Raw genomic sequence first — 27,622 nt, 5'->3', positions numbered from 1 at the left:
AGTTATAGGAACAGATTAGCACATTTGTTAAGTTTGTGGCCTCTTCAGTTTGGCTGTATTTGCATCGTGCCATTTAGAATTCCTTTTTTTTTATTATTACAGGATCGTATTCTGGATCTGTTAAAGGAGCTGCAGAGATTTCAAGTCACGGTCTCGCTCCTGAGGGTAAGGGTGGTACCTACTTCTACTTCAGAAGCCCGCCCAGACCATTAGAGAGTAAGGGGTTGTTAGAGTTCAGAAGTGAGTGAGTAGCATATAGCTTTTTAGGGGCAGTTTTCTTAAAAAACAAACATAATTAAGGTGCATTAACCTTCCTCTTCCAGAGCACTAAGATTGGAGTAATTGTCAATAAGTTAAAGAAGCAAAGCAAGGATCCAGAGATTGGAGAGCTTTCCAAAGCCATTATCAGAGATTGGAAAAGACTTCTGGGTAAATTGGTTTCACATTTATGTAAAATTTTGAAATAATAAGTGTCAATTGAATGGCAGAAATGAGAACAATAAAAGTACTTCAATTTGTTTCCCATTTCTGTGCGTTCTTTCTTAGAAAACTCATACAAGAACAATGAAGCCTCCGTTGATGCAGTTATTCATTCTCCCACCAAGGCTGAACCAGAAAAGTAAGGAATAAGAGACAATAGAATTGTTAAAAGCTATGCACACTTTTGCATCCGTGTCTTTTTTATTGTCCTAATAAAGCTAACAGTAAAAGTTTGAATGGAAAAGTTTGACCTCTGCAATAGGTTTTCATTGAAAAATCCAAAATCATTATTAAAATAATTTAATATTTCTTTCTTTCTCTAAAGGGGTTCTCCAGGGGAAACAAAATGTTTTCAAATCAACTGGTGCCAGAAAGTTAAGCAGATTTGTAAATTACTTCTATTAAAAAAAACGTAATCTTTCCAGTACTTATCAGTGTATGTATGCTCCAGAGAAAGTTGTGTAGTTCTTCCCAGTCTGACCACAGTGCTCTCTGCTGCCACCTCTGTCCGTGTACAAACTGTCAGGAGCAGGAAAGGTTTGCTGTGGCCATTTGCTCATGTTCTGGACAGTTCCTGACATGATTAGAGGTGGCAGCAGAGAGCACAGTGGTCAGACAGAAAATAACTATACAACTTCCACTGGAGCATAAAGCAGCGGAAAAGTACGGGAAGGATTAAGATTTTTTAAATAGAGGTAATTTACAAATATGTTTAACTTTCTGACACCAGTTGATTTGAAAACATTTTGTTTCCTCCGGAGAACCCTTTAACTCCACAAAAAAGGATGTATATTTATTTCCTCTGTACACTTAGGGTGTATGAAGCACGCTCACAAACTGAGTGCGCTTCATACCTGGTAATTATTGGCTGCTATCAGCAGTTGAGGCCTTACTGCTAATTCTGGACATCAGCACTCACACTAATGTCCTGCATAAACCATTTAGATGCCACAATCAATGCTGATTGCGGCATCTAAAAGTATAAGGAACAGTTGTCGGCTAGTTCAAGGCACTCGTTGGTCTGCGGAGTTCGATGAGTAAAGATGGTCATTACTTCCATGCTGCTAATTGGTAGTCATGTACAGTCTGCCTAAGGCAGATTGCCATGAAACTGATCAATGCAATGCCATGGCAAAGCATTGAACATTGTTAGCAATCAAAAGATTGCTTATCATATTTCCCTATGATTTCAAAAATATTAATAAGCTCCTCCTCCAATCAAAAATTTAATCACACCCCTTGTCCCATTTTATAAATAAAAAATGTTAAAAAGAAAATGAATAAATATTTGGTATCACCGCATGTGGAAATGTCCAAACTATTAAAGTATAATGTTCATACACTGCTAGGGAGAGACATGTCACTCACCCCTTTAAAAGGATCAGTGTGGGTACTCCTCTATATAGGTTGGCATACCTTTCTGAATATACCTTAAGCCAGAAGTAGGCAATAGAATATGGGAATATGACTCCAGAATCAGATGATATACCGTATTTATCAGGGTATACCACGCACCGGCCTATAACATGCACCCTCAAAAAAAAAAGTTTTTTTACCCAAATATCCTTGGTAAAATGAGGGTGCGTGTGTGTGCATGTGTATACCCTGATACACTGTTTCTGACCCTGCAGAAGCCCCCAGGAAAGGCAGGGGGAGAGAGGCCGTCGCTGCCCGTTTCTCTCCCCCTGCCTTTCCTGGGGTCTAGAGCCCTGCTGCCGCCGCTTCTCTCCCCCTGGCTATCGGCACCGCTGCCACATTGCCGGCGCCACTGCCCCATTGTCTCCCCCCATCCCCGGTTTTATGATTACCTGTTGCCGGGGTCGGGTCCACGCTGCTTCTGGCTCCGGTCCGCACTGCTTCTGGCTCCGGTGGGGCGTCTATGTGTCGTTGCTATGCGCTGCGCTACGCAATGACGAGTGACGTCGCGTCACTCGTCATTGCGCCTCACATCGCATAGCAACGACGCATAGACCGGGAGGGATGGTGGAGGTAATGGGGCAGTGGCGCCGGCAGTCTCTGGACCCCAGGATAGGCAGGGGCAGAGAAGCCGGCAGCGACGGCAGGTCTCTGGACCTGCAAAAGCCGCTGCAGTTCATTGATTTAAAGCGCCCGCTTTAAATCATTGAACTGCAGCGGCTTATCGGCGTATAACACGCAGATAGACTTTAGTCAAAAAATGTTAGCCTAAAAAATGTGTGTTATACGCCGATAAATACGGTAGATTGTTGTTTGTTACCATGGGGATGAATAGTCTTCTTAACCCCTTAAGGACGCAGGACGTAAATGTACGTCCTGGTGAGGTGGTACTTAACGCACCAGGACGTACATTTACGTCCTAAGCATAACCGCGGGCATCGGAGCGATGCCCGTGTCATGCGCGGCTGATCCCGGCTGCTGATCGCAGCCAGGGACCTGCCGGCAATGGCCGACGCCCGCGATCTCGCGGGCGTCCGCCATTAACCCCTCAGGTGCCGGGATCAATACAGATCCCGGCATCTGCGGCAGTTCGCGATTAAAATGAACGATCGGATCGCCCGCAGCGCTGCTGCGGGGATCCGATCATTCATAACGCCGCACGGAGGTCCCCTCTCCTTCCTCCGTGCGGCTCCCGGCGTCTCCTGCTCTGGTCTGTGATCGAGCAGACCAGAGCAGGAGATGACCGATAATACTGATCTGTTCTATGTCCTATACATAGAACAGATCAGTATTAGCAATCATGGTATTGCTATGAATAGTCCCCTATGGGGACTATTCAAGTGTAAAAAAAAAAGTAAAAAAATGTAAAAGTAAAAGTAAAAAAAAAGTGAAAAATCCCCTCCCCCAATAAAAAAGTAAAACGTCCGTTTTTTCCTATTTTACCCCCAAAAAGCGTAAAAAACATTTTTTATAGACATATTTGGTATCGCCGCGTGCGTAAATGTCCGAACTATTAAAATAAAATGTTAATGATCCCGTACGGTGAACGGCGTGAACGAAAAAAAATTTAAAAAAGTCCAAAATTCCTACTTTTTTAATACATTTTATTAAAAAAAATATATAAAAAATGTATTAAAAGTTTTTTATATGCAAATGTGGTATCAAAAAAAAAGTACAGATCATGGCGCAAAAAATGAGCCCCCATACCGCCGCTTATACGGAAAAATAAAAAAGTTATAGGTCATCAAAATAAAGGGATTGTAAACGTACTAATTTGGTTAAAAAGTTTGTGATTTTTTTTAAGCGCAACAATAATATAAAAGTATATAATAATGGGTATAATTTTAATCGTATTGACCCTCAGAATAAAGAACACATGTCATTTTTACCAGAAATTGTACGGCGTGAAAACAAAACCTTCCAAAATTAGCAAAATTGCGTTTTTCGTTTTAATTTCCCCACAAAAATAGTGTTTTTTGGTTGCGCCATACATTTTATGATATAATGAGTGATGTCATTACAAAGGACAACTGGTCACGCAAAAAACAAGCCCTCATACTAGTCTGTGGATGAAAATATAAAAGAGTTATGATTTTTAGAAGGCGAGGAGGAAAAAATAAAAACGTAAAAATTTAATTGTCTGAGTCCTTAAGGCCAAAATGGGCTGAGTCCTTAAGGGGTTAAATGTGGTATGCTACAATACTGTAGAAAATGTTTATTTACACCTATTGCTAAAGTTGCTTAATACAATACAGAAATTTAGGTGCACTACTGTGGTAGATGTATACAATGACATTGGCTATCCCTCAACACTGATGTTAAAATTGAGACATTCGCCAGTGTATCCTTATATGAAGGACACACCAGAGCCCGCACACCAACGCCAAGGTTTCTCAAATGGCACCGGGACCTAACGCTAACCTACCTGTGCGTAATAAACAAAAACCAGGGGCCAGAGGGCAATTACAGCAGCATTAGGCTGGGTCCACACTACGTTTTGTCCCATACGGGAGCGCATACGGCAGGAGGGAGCTAAAACCTCGCGCTCCCGTATGTGACCGTATGCGCTCCCGTATGTCATTCACTTCAATGAGCCGACCGGAGTGAAACGTTCGGTCCGGTCGGCTCATTTTTGCGCCGTATGCGCTTTTACAACCGGACCTAAAACCGTGGTTGACCACGGTGGTGGTGACCGTGGTGCTCAACCCCAAATGCAGTTGTGCATATATACTGGGGGAGCAGATCCTGCCCTTGTAGTCTGTTGCTAGGGGCGATCCCCAGCATAAAAATGCATACAATGGAGGATGCCTGCAGTGGACTACAAGTGCCACAATAGAATCCTACACCAGATAAAGTTACTTAGTTATTTTACATACATTAAAATAAAAAAGATCTAACATCCTTTGAATTATCTTCAACTAAACCTTTTCCCTAAACTTTTTCTTTCTTATTATTTTCTCCTTCCATCTCTTCTCTAATCACATTCCAACATAAGAAAACAGAAAGAAGAAAAGAAGTCACATTTGAAAAAGTAAGTTTGTTAGATGGGATACATGTATTTTATTATCATTCTAAGGCTATTGCCTTGACTTTCAATTATACTGGAGGCATAATAGCAATCATAAATCAATTTACTTAGAAAAATCAGGCTTTTATCTGGGTAAGGGCTGTATTACACAGCCTGATACAAGCGTTGATCTCCTAGATTGGCACTCAATTAATAAGACTATTACACAGCTTGGTTATTGGGTGAGCAGGGCTGTAGATATGATTTCTGGATGTGCCCTTTATCATCCATCAGCTTCATAGCGTATATCGACTCGGTGTGATCCCTCCACCACACCTAAGTGTAATTGTCCATTTTAATACTTCGTCAGGCATAACTCTGTCCTCCGTCAGGTGAAACAGCATCCTGCCTCCTCCCTCGCCAATCTCAGTCAGGCGTCAGCCGCAACTCTTTCCTGCCTCCTTTGTCATCCTCAAGTTTCTCATCCAAAGCTCCCTCATCCATCAGACGAAAAACTTTCCTGCCGTGTAGCAGACCCGAGTCAGTGTCGGCTCTCTGCTATACGGGTTCTGCTGTACACGCTATTAAATGTCGGCTCTGCTATACAGACTCTGTAACACATGTAGTATACACGTGCAAGTTTCAGTTTCAACTCTGCTATACATGCTGTGCAGCGTCGGCTCTGCTATGCAGCAAGAAGTTGCGTCTGAGGGAGAATCGTCTGAGGCATGATGGCGTTTTGGATGAGGGAGTTTCGGATGAGGGAGGAGGGAGTTGTGGCTGAAGGATGACGTGATTGGTGTGAGGGAGGAGGCGGGATGCTCTTTCACCTGACGGAGGACGGAGTTGGGGCTGATGACTGACGGCGATTGGTCCGATGGAGGAGGCAAGACGCCGTTTCACCTAATGGAGGATGGAGTTGCGGCTGACGACTGATGGCGATTGGTCCGAGGGAGGATGCAGGATGCCGTTTCACCTGATGGAGGATGGAGTTACAGCTGATGGCTGACGATGTCCTAAAATGGACACCCTATAAGTGATATACTCACCTATAGGGTGATGATGTTCTGATCCATGGATTTTTGGCGGTCATGGTTGTCAGGGTACAATGAGATGTGTAGAAATAGGGCTAGCTGCACTCGGACCGATTCTTGACTCTCAATGGGGGACCAGCGTAAAAATGCGAGAAATAGTAGGAAAAAGGCAGTCTTGGAGGCACCGTTCAGGGGTGTTTACAGTAAGATGGACTCAGGCTGGCACAGGACAATAAATATTTTATTTAGCAGTACGGACAATGCGTTTTGGCACCTATACAAAGTGCCTTCCTCAGGTCAAATTTGACAGTACTAAAAAAACACACACAAATGGAAATGTATATATATGTATATATGGTCACCACACAATAAATATATAATTATAAATATGTAATTATAAATGGCCTGAGGCCATTGAAACGTTGCATTGTTTTTTTTTTGCACATGGGCTGAATAAAGACACAGCTTGATGATTATATCTGGTGTGCTGCCGGACCTTTCTTGTGGATTCCAAATTATAAAAACATATATATACTATGGTTATTATTGTGTACGTTTCTTGGAAAGGATCAGCATATCATAAAACAATATTCTAATAGTATGCACGGAAAGTATGTATAGAACCATACGGTTAGGTATAAAAACACATATAATTACATCAAAAAGAAAGGCTTATTGGTAATTTGACAGTACTAAAAATACACATGGATCGAAATATATATATATATATATATATATATATATGTTGTAAATGTCACCAACATAAAGAAGGGATCCAATGTAAACCAAATGATAAAGTCTTGTGGTGCTTAAAACCACTGAATTAATATATCAAAATAGGTAATCTTTATTATGAAAATGATACAAAAAATAGGTTAAAAGCGAGAGGCACGGACACAAAAAAAGGTGGGGACTAGGGAAAGGAGGGGTACAGAATCAAATATGATAATGGCTGTGTAACACTAATAAAAGTCATGGTCAGCTATACAAAACATAAACAATAATACAGTAGTCCCACGCAGATGTACATGGCAGGACTAGGTAGAAATAAAGATAAATGCAATTGTGCTAAAAAAATGCAAGAGAAGTGCGCTGTGACAAATAAATACATATGAGTGCATAAGAATGGTCTCTCAAACCAGTGGCAAGTACAATGAGCGACAGCAAATAGCTGGGAGACAGAAAAAGCGGTCCAAGACCAGCTAATAAACAGATATACAGAGACCTCTCCCCCCCCCCCTTTCCCCAGTCACCCATCACACCTCCGACGCGTTTCCAACTGGGGGCTTTGTCCAGGAGTCAGGTATAGCTGGCCATGACTTCTTATTAGTGTTACACAGCTTTTATCATATTTGATTCTGTACCCTTCCTTTCCCTAGTTTCCACCTTTTTCTGTGTCCATGCCTCTTGCTTTTAACCTATTTTTTGTATCATTTTTATAATAAAGATTACCTATTTTTTTTTATATATGGTCCGTTTTTGAGTGGTCTTGATAGGTTATTTATGTTATAAATGTGATAACATATAATTATTATAATTATTATCGATATTCTGAGCAATCTCGGGCGAGCTCAGTTATGATGATATGTTTTGATAAGTAGTGGGACACAGTCATGAACTCACCACTTCTAGTAGTTGGTGCTGTGAGGGTGTGCTACAGAAAGGAGGATGAAGAGTGAGATGTACCTGGTTGGCCAATGCTAAAAAAAATTTCAGTATTGCTGTAAATATATGTATTTTTTTAAACATAACTGTGTTGCTTTATACATACCTCTCACACATACTATCAGAATACAGTAACCCCCCAACCTACGATGGCCCCGACATATGATAAAATCGTCATACGATGGCCTCTCAGAGGCCATCGCATGTCGATGTCAGCATCGACATACGATGCTTTTATATGTCGGGGCCATCGCATTAACTGCTATCCGACAGCGCAAAATGCTTAAGCTGCTGTCGGATAGCAGTTTAAGCATCCCTGGCAGGTTCGCTTACCTATTTCCGCTGCTCCAGGTCCACTTCGCGATCCTCCGGTGTCTTGCGCATCTTCTCCAGGGTCCTGGCCTCGCTTTCTGGCGTCGTTATTACGTCACTACGCACGCCGCGCCGGCGCAGCAGCGTAATAACGTCACCAGAAAGCAAGGCCCGGACCCTGTAGAAGATGCGCAAGACACCGGAGGATCGCGAAGAAGACACCGGAGCAGCGGGACAGCATCGGGAGCGGTGAGGACCTGGTCCGGAGCGACGGGGACAGGTGAGTATATCTTCCTATACTTTACATTGCACGGATCCCTCAACATACAATGGATTCGACAAACGATGGGTCGTTTGGAACGAATTACCATCGTATGTTGAGGGACCACTGTATCGATAATAATTATAATAATTATTAAATGTTATCACATTTATAACATAGACATATATATATATATATATATATACATATATTTCTCTCCATTCATTTTTTATTACTGTCAAATTACCAATAAGCCATTTTTTATTGATGTCATTTTATGTGTTTTTATACCTAACCATATGGTTCTATACATACTTCCCGCACATACTATTAGAATATTGTTTTATGATATACTGATCCTTTCCAAGAAACTTACACAATAATAACCATAGCATATATATTGTCACGATGCCGTCTGGCAGGTAGTGGATCCTCTGTGCCAGAGAGGGATGGCGAGGACCGCGCTAGTGGACCGGTTCTAAGCCACTACAGGTTTTCACCAGAGCCCGCCGCAAAGCGGGATGGTCTTGCTGCGGCGGTAGTGACCAGGTCGTATCCACTAGCAACGGCTCACCTCTCTGACTGCTGAAGATAGGCGAGGTACAAGGGAGTAGGCAGAAGCAAAGTCGGACGTAGCAGAAGGTCGGGGGCAGGCGGCAAGGTTCGTAGTCAGGGGAGATAGCAGAAGTTCTGGTACACAGGCTTTAAACACACAAAACGCTTTCACTAGGCACAAGGGCAACAAGATCCGGCAAGGGAGTGCATGGGAGGAGACCAGATATAGCCAGGGAACAGGTGGGAGCCAATTAAGCTAATTGGGCCAGGCACCAATCATTGGTGCACTGGCCCTTTAAGTCTCAGGGAGCTGGCGCGCGCGTGCCCTAGAGAGCGGAGCCGCGCGCGCCAGCACATGACAGCAGGGGACGGGAACGGGTAAGTGACCTGGGATGCGATTCGCGAGCGGGCGCGTCCCGCTGTGCGAATCGCATCCCCAACGGCCATGACAGAGCAGCGCTCCCGGTCAGCGGGACTGACCGGGGAGCTGCAGGGAGAAAGACGCCGTGAGCGCTCCGGGGAGGAGCGGGGGCCCGGAGCGCTAGGCGTAACATATATGTTTTTATAATTATATATTTATTGCGTGGTGACTAGTGTTGCTCACGAATATTCGCAATTCGAATATTATTTGCGAATATCGCATATTCGCGAATTCGCGAATTTCGCGAATATAGCGCTATATATTTGTAATTACAAATATTCGGTTTTTTTGGGGGTTTTTTTTCACAGTACACATCACAGTGATCACCCCTCTCTGCTTCCAGCTTGTGTGGTGTAAAGAAGGCTGTAATACTACTGTGTGAGACTGGCGTGCAAAAATTCGCATATGTAAAAAGTAGCATCTGCTAATTTGCGCATATGCGAATTTTCGCGTATGCTAATTTTGTATATGTTAATATTCACATATGTTAATTTTCGCATACGCGAATTTTCGCATATGCGAAAATAAAACGAGAATATAACGAATATGCGAATATTCGCGAATATATGACGAATATTCGTCCATATATTCGCGAATATTCGCAAATTCGAATATGGCCTATGCCGCTCAACACTAGTGGTGACCATCTATACATATATACTGCTCAAAATAAAATAAAGGGAACACTAAGATAACACATCCTAGATCTGAATGAATGAACTAATCATATGAAATACTTTAGTCTTTACATAGTTGAATGTGCTGACAACAAAATCACACAAAAATTATCAATGGAAATCAAATTTATCAACCGATGGAGGTCTGGATATGGAGTCACACTCAAAACTAAAGTGGAAAACCCCACTACAGGCTGATTCAACTTGTCCTTAAAACAAACTGTCCTTAAAACAAGTCAAAATGAGGCTCAGTAGTGTGTGTGGCCTCCACGTGCCCGTATGACCTCCCTACAATGCCTGGGCATGATCCTGATGGATGTCCTCCCAGACCTGGACTAAAGCATCCGCCAACCCCTGAACAGTCTGTGGTGCAACATGGCGTTGGTGGATGGAGCGAGACCTGATGTCCCAGATGTGCTCAGTCGGATTTAGGTCTGGGGAATGGGTGGGCCAGTCCATAGCATCAATGCCTTCCTCTTGCAGGAACTGCTGACACACTTCAGATACATGATGTCTAGCATTGTCTTGCATTAGGAGGAACCCAGGGCCAACCGCACAAGCATATGGTGTCACAAGGGATCTGAGTATCTTATCTCGGTACCTAATGGCAGTCAGGCTACCTCTGGCAAGCACATCGAGGGCCCCCAAAGAAGTGCCACCCCACACCATTACTAACCCACCGCCAAACCCGTCATGCTGAAGGATGTTGCAGGCAGCAGAACGTTTTCCACAGTGTCTCCAGACTTTGTCACATCTGTGACATGTGCTCAGTGTGAACCTGCTTTCATCTGTGAAGGGCACAGGGCGCCAGTGGCGAATTTGCCAATCTTGGTGTTCTCTGGCAAATGCCAAATGTCCTGCACGGTGTTGGGCTGTCGGGTTCTCATTCCTCCCTCATGGAGTCTGTTTCTGACCGTTTGAGTGGACACATGCACATCTGTGGGCTGCTGGAGGTAATTTTGCAGGGCTCTGGCAGTGCTCCTCATTGCACAAAGGCGGAGGTAGCTGTCCTGCTGCTGGGTTGTTGCCCTCCTACAGCCTCTTCCACGTCTCCTGATGTACTGGCCTGTCTCCTGGTAGCGCCTCCATGCTCTGGACACTACGATGACAGACACAGCAAACCTTCTTGCCACAGCTCGCATTGATGTGCCATGCCGGATGAGCTGCACTATCTGAGCCACTTGTGTGGGTTGTAGGCTCCGTCTCATGCTACCACTAGAGTGAAAGCACCGCCAGCATTCAAAGGTGACCTTTATTGAGGGTGTCTTGCTAATTGCCTATAATTTCCACCTGTTGTCTGTTCCATTTGCACAACAGCATGTGAAATTGATTGTCAATCAGTGTTGCTTCCTGAGTGGACAGTGTGATTTCACAGAAGTGTTATTGACTTGGAGTTACAGTGTGTTGTTTAAGTGTTCCCTTAATTTTTTTGAGCAGTGTATGTCAACTCTTTTGGAGCAAGCACTGATTTTGAGAGGAACGAGACACATTAAATTCGGAGAAGTCCTTATGCTTCTCAGGATAACAATGCTTTAAAGGGGTTCTCCGGTGCTTACACATCTTTTTCCCCATCCAAAGGATAGGGGATAAGATGCCTGATCGCGGGAGTCCCGCCACTGGGGACCCCCGGGATCATGCAGCGGCACCCCGTTTGTAATCAGTCCCCGAAGCGCGTACGCTCCGGGACTGATTACAGGCGACCAACAGGCCGGCGGCGTGTGACGTCCCGTCTCCGCCCCCGTGTGACATCACGCTCCGCCCCTCAATGCAAGCCTACGGGAGGGGGCATGATAGCTGTCACGCCCCCTCCCGTATGCTTGCATTGAGGGGCGGAGCGTGATGTCACACATGGGGCGGAGGCGTGACGTCACACGCCGCCAGCCCGGTGGTCGCCTGTAATCAGTCCCGGAGCCAACACGCTCCGGGGACTGATTACAAACGGGGTGCCGCGTGCATGATCCCGGGGGTCCCCAGCGGCGGGACTCCCGCGATCAGGCATCTTATCCCCTATCCTTTGGATAGGGAAAAAGATGTGTAAGCACTGGAGAACCTCTTTAATGGCAATTTAGTCAAATATTTATATGATGATTTTTCTGCTAGAAAACCTACAATAACATGTAGATTGATTATACCCATAGTGTTATGTTATCGGTCCTCAGGATTGCTCAATAGTAACTTATTAGTAAGGCTTCAAACACCAAACAGATGTGGAACAGAACCATCATCTATACCTCTAATGATATATTCATGATTCGTTATTCTTCAAGATGTGCACCATTCTTAGCACACAGTGAAGAAGCTGTTATAATGGATATAATATGATTATTCTTCATTGACAACCAGTACAGGCCGGGAAATCAATACCAATCCACTGCAGTCTGATCAGCCAATGTTAGCAATTAACACAGGAACTGTACTATAGCATAGGCCTAATAATGATGTTCACATATTTATGCATAACAGCTATTAGTTGGTGAGTGCTTGATAACTATGGTTATTAAAGTGCTGGAAAGTCCATAATTAAGTACAATTGTTGGATATGTATGAGGTCACTGTATGGATTATCAATGCGCAAAATAGAATATTATTCTAAATAGCCTGTGATCTGAGCATAAAAATAACATCACAATATTGTCGTCAGGAGAGCAGAGGTCCTCCACACAGTACATTATTATCATCAAGCACAGGTCACTCTTCAAAACCAACATCTCTGTGCAGTATGGCTTAAAGGGGAACTCCGGTGGAAAAAAAATGTTTTCAAATCAACTGGTGCAAGAAAGTTAAACAGATTTGTAAATCCCTTCTATTAAAAAAATCTTAACCCTTCTAGTACTTATCAACTGAAGTATACTACAGATATACTACAGAGAAAAGTTCTTTTCTGTTTTACAGCAGTGCTCTCTACTGACACCTACTGACATCATGTCAGGAACTGTCCAGAGCAGGAGAGGTTTTCTATGGGGATATGATTCTAATCTGGACAGTTCCTGACACGGACAGGGGTGTCAGCAGAGAGCACTGTTGTCCGACAGAAAATAAATTCTAAAATGTCTCTGTTTTTTACAGCAGCTAATAAGTACTAGAAGGATTAAGATTTTTTAATAGAAGTCATTTACAGATCTGTTTAACTTTCAGGCACTAGTTGATTTGAAAACATTTGTTTTCTACTTGTTTTCACCGGAGTTCCCCTTTAAGCACATATTTCATTACACTAAGAACTGATACAGGTGTGAAGCTGGTGTTACCACTTAAAGCAATTTGTAATGAAATGAAACCAGCAGTTTATTAATTACTCACTGGTAAACCGGATCAGCAGTATTGACATGCAATGGCAGGAGATATGACAGGTCAGATAGAAAATGGTGGATATATATTACACTATACTTCTAGAAGCAGAATGCGGTTCTTTGTTAGGAGTCATATATCCTTTATGGAGCCTATATTCTGGGATATTGTAGAATCAGTCTAAAAGGGGATGATTAGTTCCAGCAACTCCTAGACTATAACACGGGTAACTATAACAACTTTCTATATGGGATACTTGCTACAATGAGCAATTGAGGTGCTGTTCAATGGAAACATTTCAACAGATAAATCCAAACACAATGGCCCTCATTTACTATTCTAAACCCGACCTCTTTTGTCGTTTTTTTTTGGCGCATCTTTGTCTGCGCCATGTCGCAGACATCGTGCGCCAGTCTGCGACACTATGCGACATTTTTTCCCGACGGACCCGATGTGGATTCTCCCAAACCCGAAAAAGGGGCGTTACCCGACATTTCTGAGCTTTCCCACGTATTTATTAAGGTTTCCAACCCGAATTTGTTGAATTGTTGTGGATTTTTTCCCGACAGCTCAGAGGAGTTGGAAACCAAAACCTACAAAACCCACGTGCGACAAACAGGATGCGACATAATAATAAATACCAGGGGAAAAAAGCAGTAAGAAAGCAACATAGACTTACAACCCGATTTTCTTAGTAAATGAGGGCCAATGGGGTAACTTAAAGCCCCTAGGCCCATATACAAAGGCCCTCATTTACTAAGAAAATCTGGTTGTAAGTCTATCTTGCTTTCTTACCCGACTGCTTTTTCCCCCTGGTATTTATTATTATGTCGCATCCTGTTTGTCGCACGTGGGTTTTGTAGGTTTTGGTTTCCAACTCCTCTGAGCTGTCGGGAAAAAATCCACAACAATTCAACAAATTCGGGTTGGAAACCTTAATAAATACGTGGGAAAGCTCAGAAATGTCAGGTTACGCCCCTTTTTCGGGTTTGGGAGAATCCACATCGGGTCTGTCGGGAAGAAATGTCGCATAGTGTCGCAGACTGGCGCACGATGTCTGCGACATGGCGCAGACAAAGATGCGACAAAAAAACTCGACAAAAGAGGTTGGGTTTAGAATAGTAAATGAGGGCCAAAATATGTATTAGGGAACCAACTCTTTACAGCATTGGTATTCTTATATGGGACAGTTTGGGGCCCCCTTAGGCTATTTAAAATATTATTTTCTGTATTTTATGAAGCTGTTTGCTGTATAAAAAAAAAGACAATATATATGATGTGTTAGAATTAGAGGATTACGTTGAGGATCAATGGGATAATAGTATTTTGATGATCAAATTTAAAAAAGTGTGGAATATGTTAAAAATGTTGCACATAAACCACAGTATGGGATTCACGCCACTATGGGGGAACCAAAAATTTAAGGAATTGATACATTGCAAATCAAGTTTTTGGGATAGCAAGGGTATAACACAGATTGACCATATGTTTGATAAAGGTCAATTATTCTCATTCAATCACTTTAAAATGTCGAATGGTATAGAAGATAGGGATTGGTTATACTTTTGGCAGATTAGGCATGCAGTTCACAACACAGTAGATAAGGAAATGTATTTTGCTCAAAGGCATAAGGTAATAGAGGTAATGAGACACATAGAATATTTTAAGAGAAACGGGATTTCCACCCTATATAAATGTCTGAATAACACATTGGGAAATGCGGGAATTGATAGGATTAAGAAAAAGTGGGTTGACAAGGTGGGGCATATACCAGAGGAAAGCTGGGAAATTATAACTTAGAATATTGGGAAGGTATCGTGTAGTATGGAACATAAAATTGTACAATTTAAGCTGGTCCATATGGCTCATTATTCCGCATCCGATTTATATAAGATGGGGGTGAAAGACTCAGCACAATGTGTGAAGTGCGGGGCGGAAGTGGCGGACTATATATACAGCCTCTGGCTATGTAATAAAATATCTGGATTTTGGGAATCCGTAATTTGTGAGATTGAGAATAAAATACCGGTGGGGGTGCCTCGTACAATTGAATTTATTTTACTTGGCGCTATAGGAAATATGGGTAAATATGAGTATATATTACATAGGGTTCCCTTTTTTGCAAGATTGGTAATCTTAAGAAATTGGATATCCTCTGAAGGGCCAAGGCTAGAAGAGTGGAGAGATGGGCTAAGCAACATGAAAAATAGGGAGTTTAGATGGATTCGGAGCAAGAGAGGAAGAAAAGAATGGAATAAGATTTGGATATTTTGGTTAAAAAAAATTTCCCTCCTCCTCCCTGGACCAGGGATTTGGGTGGGGGGAGGGATGGGGTAGAATAGTAAATGTTTATTATTCAAATTTGTTTTCGCATCTGTCTCTTTTTTCTTGGGATGATTAATGTGATTAATGTTGTATTTATGGTTGGTGACAGTGGAATAGAATGGATTGTACAGTTAAGGCATTCAGTCAGGGGACACGGGATCTCCTTTCTTATGATAAGCGGGGTTCCCGCAGTTGGACCACGCCAGCCATGCCAGTTCAACAATTTCAGTAGGGCGTAGGTCCCCGACACAGATATTTTTTTTTTTTTACCGGTAAGGCTGGTATTGATATATTCTTAGAAAACTGAGCTCCTGCTTTAACAAAGGGGTGGAAAACCTTTTTCTGTCATGGGCCATTTGAATATTTATGTGATCATTTGTAGGCTTTACATGATTAAAAGCTTATAGGGGTTGTCCAGGAGTGGAGGGGCAGGGGTAAGTTCTTTCGGGGGCGGCTCCACGTCTGTCCCCAGGTTGTGTGTGGTATTACAACTTGGCTCTATTCACTAAAATGAAACTGAGCTGCCAAGCCGCATCCAACCTGGAGACAGAGGGGGAGCGGTTCTTGAGGGAAATTGGCTTTGTTTTTCTATTCCTGGATAGCCCCCTAAATTGAAAATGATTAGCAATATTTTGTCAAACATTTAGTTTTCTCTCTCATCTCTATTGTGATGGCTGGAACTGCTTCTTTCAAGTGAGGCTTGTGATTTTAGTTTGTAATTATGATAATGCTTCTCACAACTACTTTTAAAGATTTGAGTTGGTCTGTCTGGAGTAGAGATAATAAAACTTTGCTGAGCTCTGGCAAAAATTTCTAGTTTTGGCCATATTAGCTCTGTCCAAACCTCAACTTTACCAATAGTTTAAAAATATGTGTTTAGCACTGTTTAAGAGCCCTAAAAACCCTAAATCCTTGTATAACACTGTTAGGTCATGTGAGAGTATATCTACGTACTTCTGAGACATTTTTTAAGACAAGTTAAAGTCAAAGTTATGGCAAGATGTATAGCTATGGGTAAACTGATGGTACCCTGTTGTAACTAACAAGCTGAATAAAGTCACACTGCACTAAAAAAAAAAAATAATAAAAATAAAAAAAAACTCCATTCACCAGATGAAGGTAAAACAAGAGTATACTACAGAGTTGTTGTTTTTTTACTGTATGGAATAGCATAGACTTTGCTGTTCCATACAGAATCATCCAGAAAAATACACATACCACACTATATATGTAGTTTCAACATTGGAGCCTACGGGTGAGAGTTGAGGCTTGTTAAAAGGGTTGTCCAGGCAATATTATTTATTAACAATGTGCCCAGAGAAATTGCAAATAAAAAAATAAATAAAATAAAAAAACTCACACTTACCTTCCTTACTCCCCACCATCACCAGGTTCACTTAGCTCCGGTCTTTGTTGCAGCGGGCTTCTGGATTTACTAATATGACATCAAAGACCTGCTCAGCCAATCAGTAGATGCAGCAATGTCCCGCCTTAGCTACTCATTAACTGAACAGACCTGTGATCTCAACAAACAAACGAACACAGAAGCCTGCTGCAACAGAGACCAGGGCTGCATGAACACCGCACCACTAAGGGGGGAGGTATTTAAAAGCCTTTTAGTTTTTTTGCCCACCTGCCTGAACACATTATATATATATATATATATATATATATATATATACATATACATATATATATATATATATATATATATATATATAAATAACATTACCGGACAACCCATTTAGACATATACATGTCAGTTTTTTTGCCTAATGGAAGCTTTGGATGCACACTGTAAAACATGGTGTGAAAGAAGCTTTTGAATCCAGAGCCAGGAGCCAATCACAATCTTTGTACACCCCACATGTCCAGTGTTGGTCACACAGGCTGAGTTAATATTACCAGAGTTGTTTCCTATGATAATATACTTTAAGATTGTAGAAATGTTTCATTATGGTGCCGTCACCGATTCTTCTTTATCTTGCAGTCCATGTCCTGAGAGCTCACAGTCTGTGAGCCAACAACCTGCCATCAAGGACCCAAAAGTAAAACGGTAAACAACAAAGTTGTTGTGCACTACTAAAAGAATGACAAGCCATTCCATAATTTATTTTAATCTAAATTGCTAAAAAAATTATAATAATAATAATAATATATATCATTCTCATTCATCAGGAATGCATTGATAATATATACAGCCCCTATCAGACACCCATTTGTGTGCCCATAAACCAACTTATGGGCCTTTGCATTGCAAATGCACCTAAACTTGATCCTATAGGATTTTAAACTACAAGAAGAGTCAGTGTTTCTAAGCCATATATTTAAAATGTATGACACCTGCAAATCTGGGATCAAATACTATGCTGCAACTATTAGAAAAAGAACATTATATGGTATACAGTTTCCTATCTTTCCTTCATATCTTTTATATGGAGCAGAGGTACTGAACTACTTTTAGTAAGGGCCTACTTATCCACATCTGCCATCAGGTGAAGGTCCAAGCTGAATGTTAAGGTCTGGTTCACACCTAGTTGAGCATGGCCTTGCAAGAAAGAGGCGCTGTCTGCTGCAGAATATATTACCCTACTAATAAGTCATGGGGTAAAATGAGCTACTTAAAGGGGTATTTCAGGAAAAAAATTGTTTTATATATACATCAACTGGCTCCAGAAAGTTAAACAGATTTGTAAATTACTACTATTAAAAAGTTCTGAAGTTAAGGTTTTTCTTTTCTGTCTAAGTGCTCTCTGATATCACGTGTCTCGGGAACCGCCCAGTTTAGAAGCAAATGCCCATAGCAAACCTCTTCTAAACTGTGCAGTTCCTGAGACAAGCAGAGATGTCAGCAGAGCACTGTTGCCAGACAGAAAAGACAGAAAACAACAACTCAACTTCAGCAGCTGATAATTATTGAAAGGATTAAGATTTTTTAATAGAAGTCATTTACAAATCTGGAGATAATATATGGAAATACAGACCTCTAGATACACATGTGGTAGTGTACTGTATAAAATTAAAGTATTAGAATGGAGTGAGATTAATGTCACTTACTATGTATAATCATATATTTAAAATATGATAGAATAATAATTGGTACAGGCTAAGTGATAATGGTAATAATGATATACATTTTTATATACATTTTAATTATAATTATTGAGTGTGCGGCTGTGCAGGGCCTTTGCACAGACCGCACCCTTATTATAATATTAAAAAGTAATTAAAAATAGAAACATAAAAATGAATATATGCAATTAATAACAAATGCTCATGAGAGATATGCCATCCCAAATATTGGCAGCTTGAATGAATGAATGGATCAATGTTCAGTTCAATGTGTTAGAGTTCAATGAATGAAAATATAGTTCAATGAATTATGTCCGAGGAAGTATCATTGAAGTTCAAGGTGCTACACAGTATATAATAGAAATCCTCCACTGAGTTAGTTGAAACTTTGATAACAGTTATTTGTAGAAGGCTATTGTAGCAGATATATCCAAATGAAAGCTATTGTAGCAGATGTATCAAAGTGAAAGTGTATCAAAGTAAGAGTTATTGGTGCACAGCACCGCTCACCGCTTCTCCTGATGTGCTCTGATGTTCAGTGCGGTTCTTCTCCTTTCCGGGCTGGCACAGCTCGGCAGCTGGTCTTGTGGAAAAGCCTAGGATCTTCCTGTGCTGGCTCGGGATCTGGATACCGAGAGCTGGTAATTGCCGTAGAACCGATGTACCGTGGAGCCGATGTAATGAGCTGGGGGGAGGCTGCACTTGGATGGTCTGGAGCTGGCACAGATCTGCATCTGGACGGTGGATAAGGCGAGTGCAGGTGAGCGGTGAATGCACTGGGAGGATAGCGGAGCCGTGTCCTCGTGTAAGAATGCGCGCTCCTAGGTAGTGTAGTAGTCCCAAAACTGGGGGGTTCCAGCAGTTGCAAATAGGTGTTTGCTGGTTGGACTGGGTATCTCCGATGTGGGTAAAATGTCAAACGCGTTTCGGGTTGTCCCCTTCTTCAGTGGCTGTATATTTGTATACAAATACATTACATCGGCTCCACGGTACACCGGTTCTACGGCAATTACCAGCTCCTGGTATCCGGATCCCGAGCCAGCGCAGGAAGATCCTAGGCTTTTCCACCAGGCCAGCTGCCGAGCTGTGCCAGCCCGGAAAGGAGAAGAACCGCACTGAACATCAGAGCACATCAGGAGAAGCGGTGAGCGGTGCTTTGCACCAATAACTCTTACTTTGATACACTTTCACTTTGATACATCTGCTACAATAGCTTTCATTTGGATATATCTGCTACAATAGCCTTCTACAAATTACTGTTATCAAAGTTTCAACTAACTCAGTGGAGGATTTCTATTATATACTGTGTAGCACCTTGAACTTCAATGATACTTCCTCGGACATAATTCATTGAACTATCTTTTCATTCATTGAACTCTAACACATTGAACTGAACATTGATCCATTCATTCATTCATTCATTCAAGCTGCCAATATTTGGGACGGCGTATCTCACATCAGCATTTGTTATTAATTGCATATATTCATTTTTATGTTTCTAATTTTAATTACTTTTTAATATTATAATAAGGGTGCGGTCTGTGCAAGGGCCCTGCACAGTCGCACACTCAATAATAATTAAAATTTATTTTAAAATTTATATCATTATTATCATTATCACTTAGCCTGTACCAATTATTATTCTATCATATTTTATATATATGATTATACATAGTAAGTGACATTAATCTCACTCCATTCTAATTTTATACAGTACACTACCACATGTCTATCTAGAGGTCTGTATTTCCATGTATTATCTCCATATTATATTTTGACACGTAGGGTTCACGTGTAACATACAGTACCTCGATACACATTCTCTTCCTATTAGTGTGAGCCCCCCACCTCCAGTTTATAATTTACAAATCTGTTTAACTTTCTGGCACCAGTTGATTTAAAAAAAAAAAAGTACCACTTTAACATTCATTAACATTTTGTTCATGTTTAATACTATCCACAATATCTGATATGTACAATTTCTGGCATTAGAATTGATTGCGCTATATGGCAGAGCTATGAGCACAGATTCTGTACAGCATTATGCTGTAGACACAGCATACATATAACTCTGGGTTCTCCAAATGAAATAAGAGGCATACAAAAAGACATTAAGCTACCTTATTAACAGGTGCTATTATGTAATGCAGCTCACCTGGCTGTCCTGCCAATAATTTCTTGCATGGACCGGCAAAGGGCAGAATCAAACAGGCAAAATAGAAACATAATTGTCCAGCAATGACTTATGTACCAACCTTAAACTTTACTGTCCATAAAAACCTTCAAACAGGAACATAAACTTGTATTTCAAGTTACAAGGATTTGGCTTTGTGTCTCATGATAGCTCTACTTGGAATAGAAAGGAATTGTTCAAAGTTTTTCCCTGGAATACCCCTTTAACCCCTTAAGGACTCATCCCATTTGGACCTTAAGGACTCAGACAATTTTATTTTGACGTTTTCGTTTTCTCCTCCTCGCCTTCAAAATATCATAACTCTTTTATATTTTCATCCACAGACTAGTTTGAGGGCTTGTTTTTTTGCGCGACCAGTTGTCCGTTGTAATGCCATCACTCACTAAAAAACTACCATAAAATGTATGGTGCAACCAAAAAAAATACTATTTGTGTGGTGAAATTAAAAAGAAAACCCCAATATTGCTAATTTTGGAAGGTTTTGTGTTCACGCCGTACAATTTACGGTAAAAATGACATGTTCTTTTTTTTTTTTTTTTTTTATAACAATATTTTTATTGAAAAGATTTTCAAGTACAGAAAGGAAAGAATATTAAAAACATAAAAGAAGGTGAATCACCTCTCGTAAAGTGCAAACATATAACAAAATAAAATAATCAGAACAATGCACAAGTTCCGTCCATCGAGCAAAAGGTCTATAAAATACACCTATCTTTCTTTTGGTCCTAGTTTTCTGTATAGGTACAGACACACCGGGATTTAACATAGTATCTCAATTATCAGTTATAGCTGTATCGTATTGTGTGGGCCCTGTAACCAAACATCCCACCTAGTAAGAAATTCAGCCTCCCTGTCACAAGCCGAAGCCACCTTATATTCGTGCCAACCATAAGGGTTAACCCTAGAAATGATTTCTTTAATGGATGGAATATGGGGTGAAGTCCAATACTTAACAATGAGAGATCTAGTGAAAATGGGGGACATGTATCAAAGATTTTACCCCTGTTTTGTGTGTATTTTTTTGCGCAAAATTTTGCGCAAGACCTTTTTTTGCGCACGTTTTGGTAGAGCACATCCTCCAGATGTGGCTGAATCAGGGCACCTTGGAGTGACATCTATAGAACACATGGATTTATTAACTGCGTACTTTTTTTTAACACCAAAAATTTTGCCGCAAGAGCTGTTTTTTTTTGCGCAAATATAAGCCATCTTGGACTTAACGTAGCAAGATGCTCTAAATCATCGATTCTATTTTCCAAAGAGTAAATTTAGGAGATTACTATATTTACCCGCAATTTATGAAGCTCATTGCGCTTGATTGATAAATTTAGTGCTTCTGCGCATAATTTAGAGTTTGGGAAAAGGGGTAAACTGCTTCTACCATACACAAATAATGATACATGTCCCCAAATAAGTATATATCATGTTCTTTATTCTTTGGGTCAATACGATTAAAATGATAGCCATGATAACATACTTTTCTATTACTGTTGTGCTTAAAAAAATTGCAAACTTTTTAACCAAATTAGTACATTTAAGATCCCCCTATTTTGAAGACCTATAACTTTTTCATTTTGCTGTATAAGCAGTGGTATGAGGGCTCATTTTTTGCGCCGTGATCTGTACTTTTTATGATACCATATTTGCTTATATAAAATTTGAATCCATTTTTTATAAATTTTTTGGGGAATAAAATGTTATAAAAAAGCAGCTATTTTGGCCCTTTTTTTTTTACGTTCACGCCGTTCACCGTACGGTATCATTAACATTTTATTTTAATAGTTCAGATATTTATGCACGCGGTGATACCAAATATGTTATAAAAAATTTTTTTAACACTTTTTGGGGGTAAAATAGGGAAAATGGGACAATTTACGTTTTTATTGGGGGAGGGGTTTTTTCGAATTTTTTCTTACTTAATTTTTTTTACTTTTTATACTTTTATTCTTACACTTTTATAGTCCCCATGTATAGGACATAGCACTGATCAGCGTTATCGGTCATCTTCTGCTCTGGTCTGCGGGAAGGCAAATCAGAGCAGAAGATGCTGGGAAGGCAGCGGAGGCAGGTGAGGGGATCATCCATTTTCATTAATCGTGAGATTAATGTCACTTACGTGATCTGTATTGATCATGGCATCTGAGGGGTTAATGGCGGACATCCCGGGGATCGCGGATGTCTGCCATTACAGGCGAGTCCCTGGCTGCGATCAGTAGCCGAGACCTGCCGCGCATGATCCGGGCATCGCTCCGATGCTCGCGGTTATGCTTAGGATGTAAATGTACGTCCCGGTGCGTTAAGTACCAGCTCACCAGGATGTACATTTACTTCCTGCGTCCTTGAGGGGTTAAGTATAAAGGTTTATTTACATGAACAGTATCTGGCGCAGATTTGATGTGCAGGATTTGTACCTGCAGATTGGAAGTTGTCATTGAGTTTACATTGAAATCTGCAGAAAAAAAATCCTGCCCCATCTAACGAACTGCTCCATCGCTCCTAATAAACTTATGAACTGTACTACTGCTTCCATAATGAACTGTGCCACTGTACATTAGTGAATCGTGCCACTGTTCCGCTAATGATAAGGGCCACTGCCCTCTAATGAACTGTGCCAAAGTGCTTGTAAATTATTGTTTCCTAACCTGTGACACTGCAGTTGTTGTAAACTACAATTCCAATCATTTATCGACAGAAGGGCATGATGGGAGCTGTAGATTTGCTTGAACTGGAGAGAATCTGTCCCCCTGAGAATACTCACCTGCACAGCGTCTCCCTCCACTTCTCTGGTGTCTTCTAGTCAGGCCTAGCCAGAGTGGAATAATGCAGGCAGTGCTAATCTTGCTATCTGCATCATACGAGTAGTGCAGGATAGCTATGCAGTGGAGTGTTCCCTCACTCTGGTCAGCCCTCGGCTATTCATTTGTATCATTGTCTTAAAGGGGTACTCCACTGGCCAGCATTCGGAAGTAAATGTTCTGAACACTGTTTTTGCGCTGCAGGGGTTGGCCATACCCCTCGTGACTTAACGGCCACGCCCCCTCAATGCAAGTCTATGGGAGGGGGCATGACGGCACATTTACTTCCGAACGCTGGCCAGTGGAGTACCCCTTTCAAGACACAACTACAGTCGAATGCATTGAGAGTGCATTCCACCTCTCACCGATTCCCCGAACAGGCTGGGGAAGCAGGCAGCTGTGAGAAGAGGTGCTGCTTGCTGGTCCAAACAATTGGCACCCACGATTCCGGTCTGCCAGTTGAGTACACCTGTTATAGAGCATATGACACATCGATAAGAAATATCTTTTCATCACAGGACTTTTCTCTCATGCAGTGACTGCCCTGAAGGTCATTCTCCATCTCAGAACCAGCAAAAAACTTTCAAAGACTCAAAGCTGAAACGGTAACACTTTCTATATATCACTATATCTATATCAGTAAATAATTGTGTTAATCGAAATGTCTTTATTTCTCTATTCCTTTTTTTATTTATATGCCTAAATATATATGTAACAATTCTTCTATATACTATACAACCAATGCCAATGCAGTAAATCAAATAGTTTTTTCCAGCTCATAAACAAATAGCATATTGCTTGGACATGCCCTCGCTGTATGAGCTGGGTCTGATCTTTGAGACCCCCTTCAATCCTCAGAATAAAGGGGCAGTGTTGACACAGGACACAGGATTTATCAAAACCTGCCCAGAGGAAAAGTTGCTGAGTTGCCCATAGCAACCAATCAGATTGCTTCTTTCATTTCTGAAAAGGCCTCTGAAAAATGAAAGAAGCCATCTGATTGGTTGCTATGGGCAACTCAGCAACTTTTCCTCTGGACAGGTTTTGATAAATCTCCCGCACACACAACCTTTCCCTGAGCAGCTTCTCTCTCGGCCACCACAGACACCTCTTATTATAGCTAGGAACCTGACCACTTTACAAAATATATAGAATTTATTACAGATTTTCCAATATTTACAACATATAAAATATAAATTTATATTCATTGGCATCTCTAACCTTACAAGAAACAACAGTCTAAATATCCTTGCAGGGCTGCTGTAAACATCTAAATACAGGCTGCCCTTTTTGTTTCACATTTACTTTTGTTTTACCTTCTTAAAAGTGTGTATTTTAAGCCATTGCAATAACTTGATGATATATTAAAAACAATCTGTCATCCACTGTTAACCTATGTAAGATAAAAGTGTCGGAAGACTTTCTGAATGCATTGTACAGTGGTCCCTCAACATACGATGGTAATCCGTTCCAAACAGACCATCGTTTGTTGAAACCATTGTATGTTGAGGGATCCGTGCAATGTAAAGTATAGGAGAGTGGTCTACAACCTGCGGACCTCCAGATGTTGCAAAACTACAACACCCAGCATGCCCGGACAGCCGTTGGCTGTCCGGGCATGCTGGGTGTTGTAGTTTTGCAACATCTGGAGGTCTGCAGGTTGTAGACCACTGTTAGAGAAAGTTGTACTCACCTGTCCCTGCCGCTCCGGACTGTCACCGCTCGTCACCGCTGCCCGGGATGTCGCCGTCCATTGCTGTCGCCGCGTCCCCGAGGTGTCTCCGACGCTCCGGCAAGGCCTCTGCTTTCCCGGCAACCGCGCTCTCCGTCGCCGCCATCACGTCGCTGCGCACGTCGCTCCTATGGGGACGGCATGCGCAGCGACGTGATGACGTTGATGGAGAGCGCCGCCGATGCAGGGGATCCCGAAGAGGACGCGCCAGAGCCCCGAGGACAGGTGAGTGACCATCACCGGAGCTCACGGGGCACCGTAAACGGCTATTCGGTGGCAGCTGAAGCAGTCTGCGCTGCCGGATAGCCGTTTATGCGATGGCCCCGACATAAAAATGCATCGTATGTTGATGCTGCCTTCAACATGCGATGGCCTCTGAGAGGCCATCGCATGTTGAAATTATCGTATGTCGGGGCCATCGTAGGTCGAGGGGTCACTGTATATAGCCATATTTTATTTTTCATTCCATTATACAGACATTGGGGGAGATTTATCAAAACTTGGGGAAAGGCAAAGTTGCCCATAACAACCAATCAGATCGCTTCTCACATTCTGAACAAGGCCTCTGGAAAATGAAAGAAGCGATCTGATTGGTTGCTATGGGCAACTTTTCATGTGCATAGGGTTTGATAAATCTCCCCCATAATTATTACAAACTTGCCTGTAACTGTCATTACTTAATACATAAGACATAATGATATTTTCTTTACAGAAGCCATTCAACTGATGTTCAATCTTCATCTCAGATTTCCAAGAAGCTAGAAAGGTGAGACTTAGGGCTTTATTTTCTATGTTTACCCTTTTTGTGTTTTCCTTTTTAGTGAATATTTTTTCATTTTCCCCTCATATTTATGAATGTGTTTATACATGTCATGTAACTTTAGTGGTTTTCATTTATTTACCCTCTCTGTGAAAAGTGAAAAAAATCACAGCCTGAAAAGATGGCAAAAACAAGGTGAACAATTTCATAAACCATTTAGATTGTGAATTTTTTTTTAATTCATGCCCACTTTGGGAAAGATTTGCTGGAAAAGGTGAACAGGGTAAAAAACAGGGAATTACAGGAAAGACATTAAAGTGTACCTCTCATCAAAAAAACTTTTGATATATTATAGATTAATGTATGCAGAATAACTTTATAATTGCATGTTATAAAAAAAAAATATGTTTCTTTCTATTAAATTTTCCACTTTGAAGAAATGACCACTAGGGGTCTCCCTATCAGTCCTGGCAGCAAGCATTTCAGACTCATGCTGGAGTCCTAAACACTACGAGCTGCCAGTCTGCTTTGTTCACAAAGGAGAACACTCAGAGCTGCCAGCCTGCTTTGTTCACAGCCTGTTTGGCTGTGAACAAAGCAGGCTGGCAGCTCTGAGTGTTTAGGACTCCAGCATGAGTCAGAAATGCTTGCTGACAGGACTGATCGGGAAAAATACAATAGAAAGAAGCATATTTTTCATTAACATGCTATTGGAAAGTTATTCAACATTCATTAATCTAAAATATATCAAAAGTTTCTTTAATAAATAAAGTGAAATGTATTTCCCCATAATTTTTTACCTACATGTACAAGTGACTGCTATTGTACACAAGGCTCTTAGGGTAAAGGCCTTATGTGCATAGGTATAGTACTCCTCTGTATAAGGGATGGAGGAATAATAGAGGAATAACTCTATATTAACATATGCTTCTCGCATTATACAGAAAAATGCTGCTCAACCATTGCTTTTAAAGAGAAAAAAAATGCAGTTAAGTTGAGAAGCCATAAGGGATGCCAGCTGATCCCTTAGCTGCTTCTAGAATATGGTGTGGGGATAGTTTCCAAAATGGGTGCAACTGCATCGTAGTAACATGCTCTGAAACAAAGGAAGGGGGACAGAAGTAGCAGAAATGGGCCACACCTGGGTTTCAAAAAGGGGTGTTGATAGGTCTCCAAAAGATGCGGGGCATGGGCCATAGGTGTGGCTGAGGGTGGAGCCACAAAAGGAGCAGCCAAGTGGCGGGGGCCACTCAATGTTGCATGACCATACAAAATTTTGCTCCAAGCACAGGGGTCAGAGGGAGGGGTTAGTCTTGTTGACTGTCAGCTGATGCTACTTCAAGCCAAAGAACAATGAGGAGCATTACAGCACAGATGTATTAGGTGAGACCACTCTATGTTCTAGGCTGAGGTGGGGCTCAGGTGACAGCAGCAGTTTCAGGGGGTTCAAATTTTTAACAGGTTCCCTTCTTGGCTTGACAGACGCTCGTGGTGTAGAGCATTGCAGAAAATTATTTAATAATAATCAAATATACCAATTGCCAAGTAAGGGAAAAGCACTAAATATGTTTTAACCATGTGAACTACAGCTCCCAGTATGATATGACAGATATTGCTATGAGCCGGGGAG

The 27,622-nt window shown here is 41.4% G+C and overlaps 1 protein-coding gene across 5 annotated transcripts in view; it reads left to right on the top strand.

Annotated features, from left to right (window-relative positions):
• The window catches only part of LOC130356190 (transcription elongation factor A protein 3-like), an 89,400-nt gene that overhangs the window by 18,905 nt on the left and 42,873 nt on the right, over nucleotides 1–27,622 (top strand). For 2 of the 5 annotated variants that reach the window (XM_056557341.1, XM_056557342.1), the window contains exons 2-8: nucleotides 103–165; nucleotides 324–429; nucleotides 547–619; nucleotides 4,892–4,927; nucleotides 17,430–17,495; nucleotides 24,019–24,105; nucleotides 25,945–25,998. In XM_056557341.1, the coding sequence (XP_056413316.1) occupies nucleotides 103–165; nucleotides 324–429; nucleotides 547–619; nucleotides 4,892–4,927; nucleotides 17,430–17,495; nucleotides 24,019–24,105; nucleotides 25,945–25,998 (485 nt within the window). Of the gene's footprint in view, nucleotides 1–102; nucleotides 166–323; nucleotides 430–546; nucleotides 620–4,891; nucleotides 4,928–17,429; nucleotides 17,496–23,670; nucleotides 23,910–24,018; nucleotides 24,106–25,944; nucleotides 25,999–27,622 lie in introns of those variants that run through there. The other 3 variants (XM_056557344.1, XM_056557345.1, XM_056557346.1) reach the window with 3 other exon arrangements.

This window comes from Hyla sarda, chromosome 2, assembly GCF_029499605.1.
Source record: "Hyla sarda isolate aHylSar1 chromosome 2, aHylSar1.hap1, whole genome shotgun sequence".
In the NCBI taxonomy this organism is placed as follows: domain Eukaryota; kingdom Metazoa; phylum Chordata; class Amphibia; order Anura; family Hylidae; genus Hyla; species Hyla sarda.
This window is presented reverse-complemented; position numbering and strand designations above follow the sequence as displayed.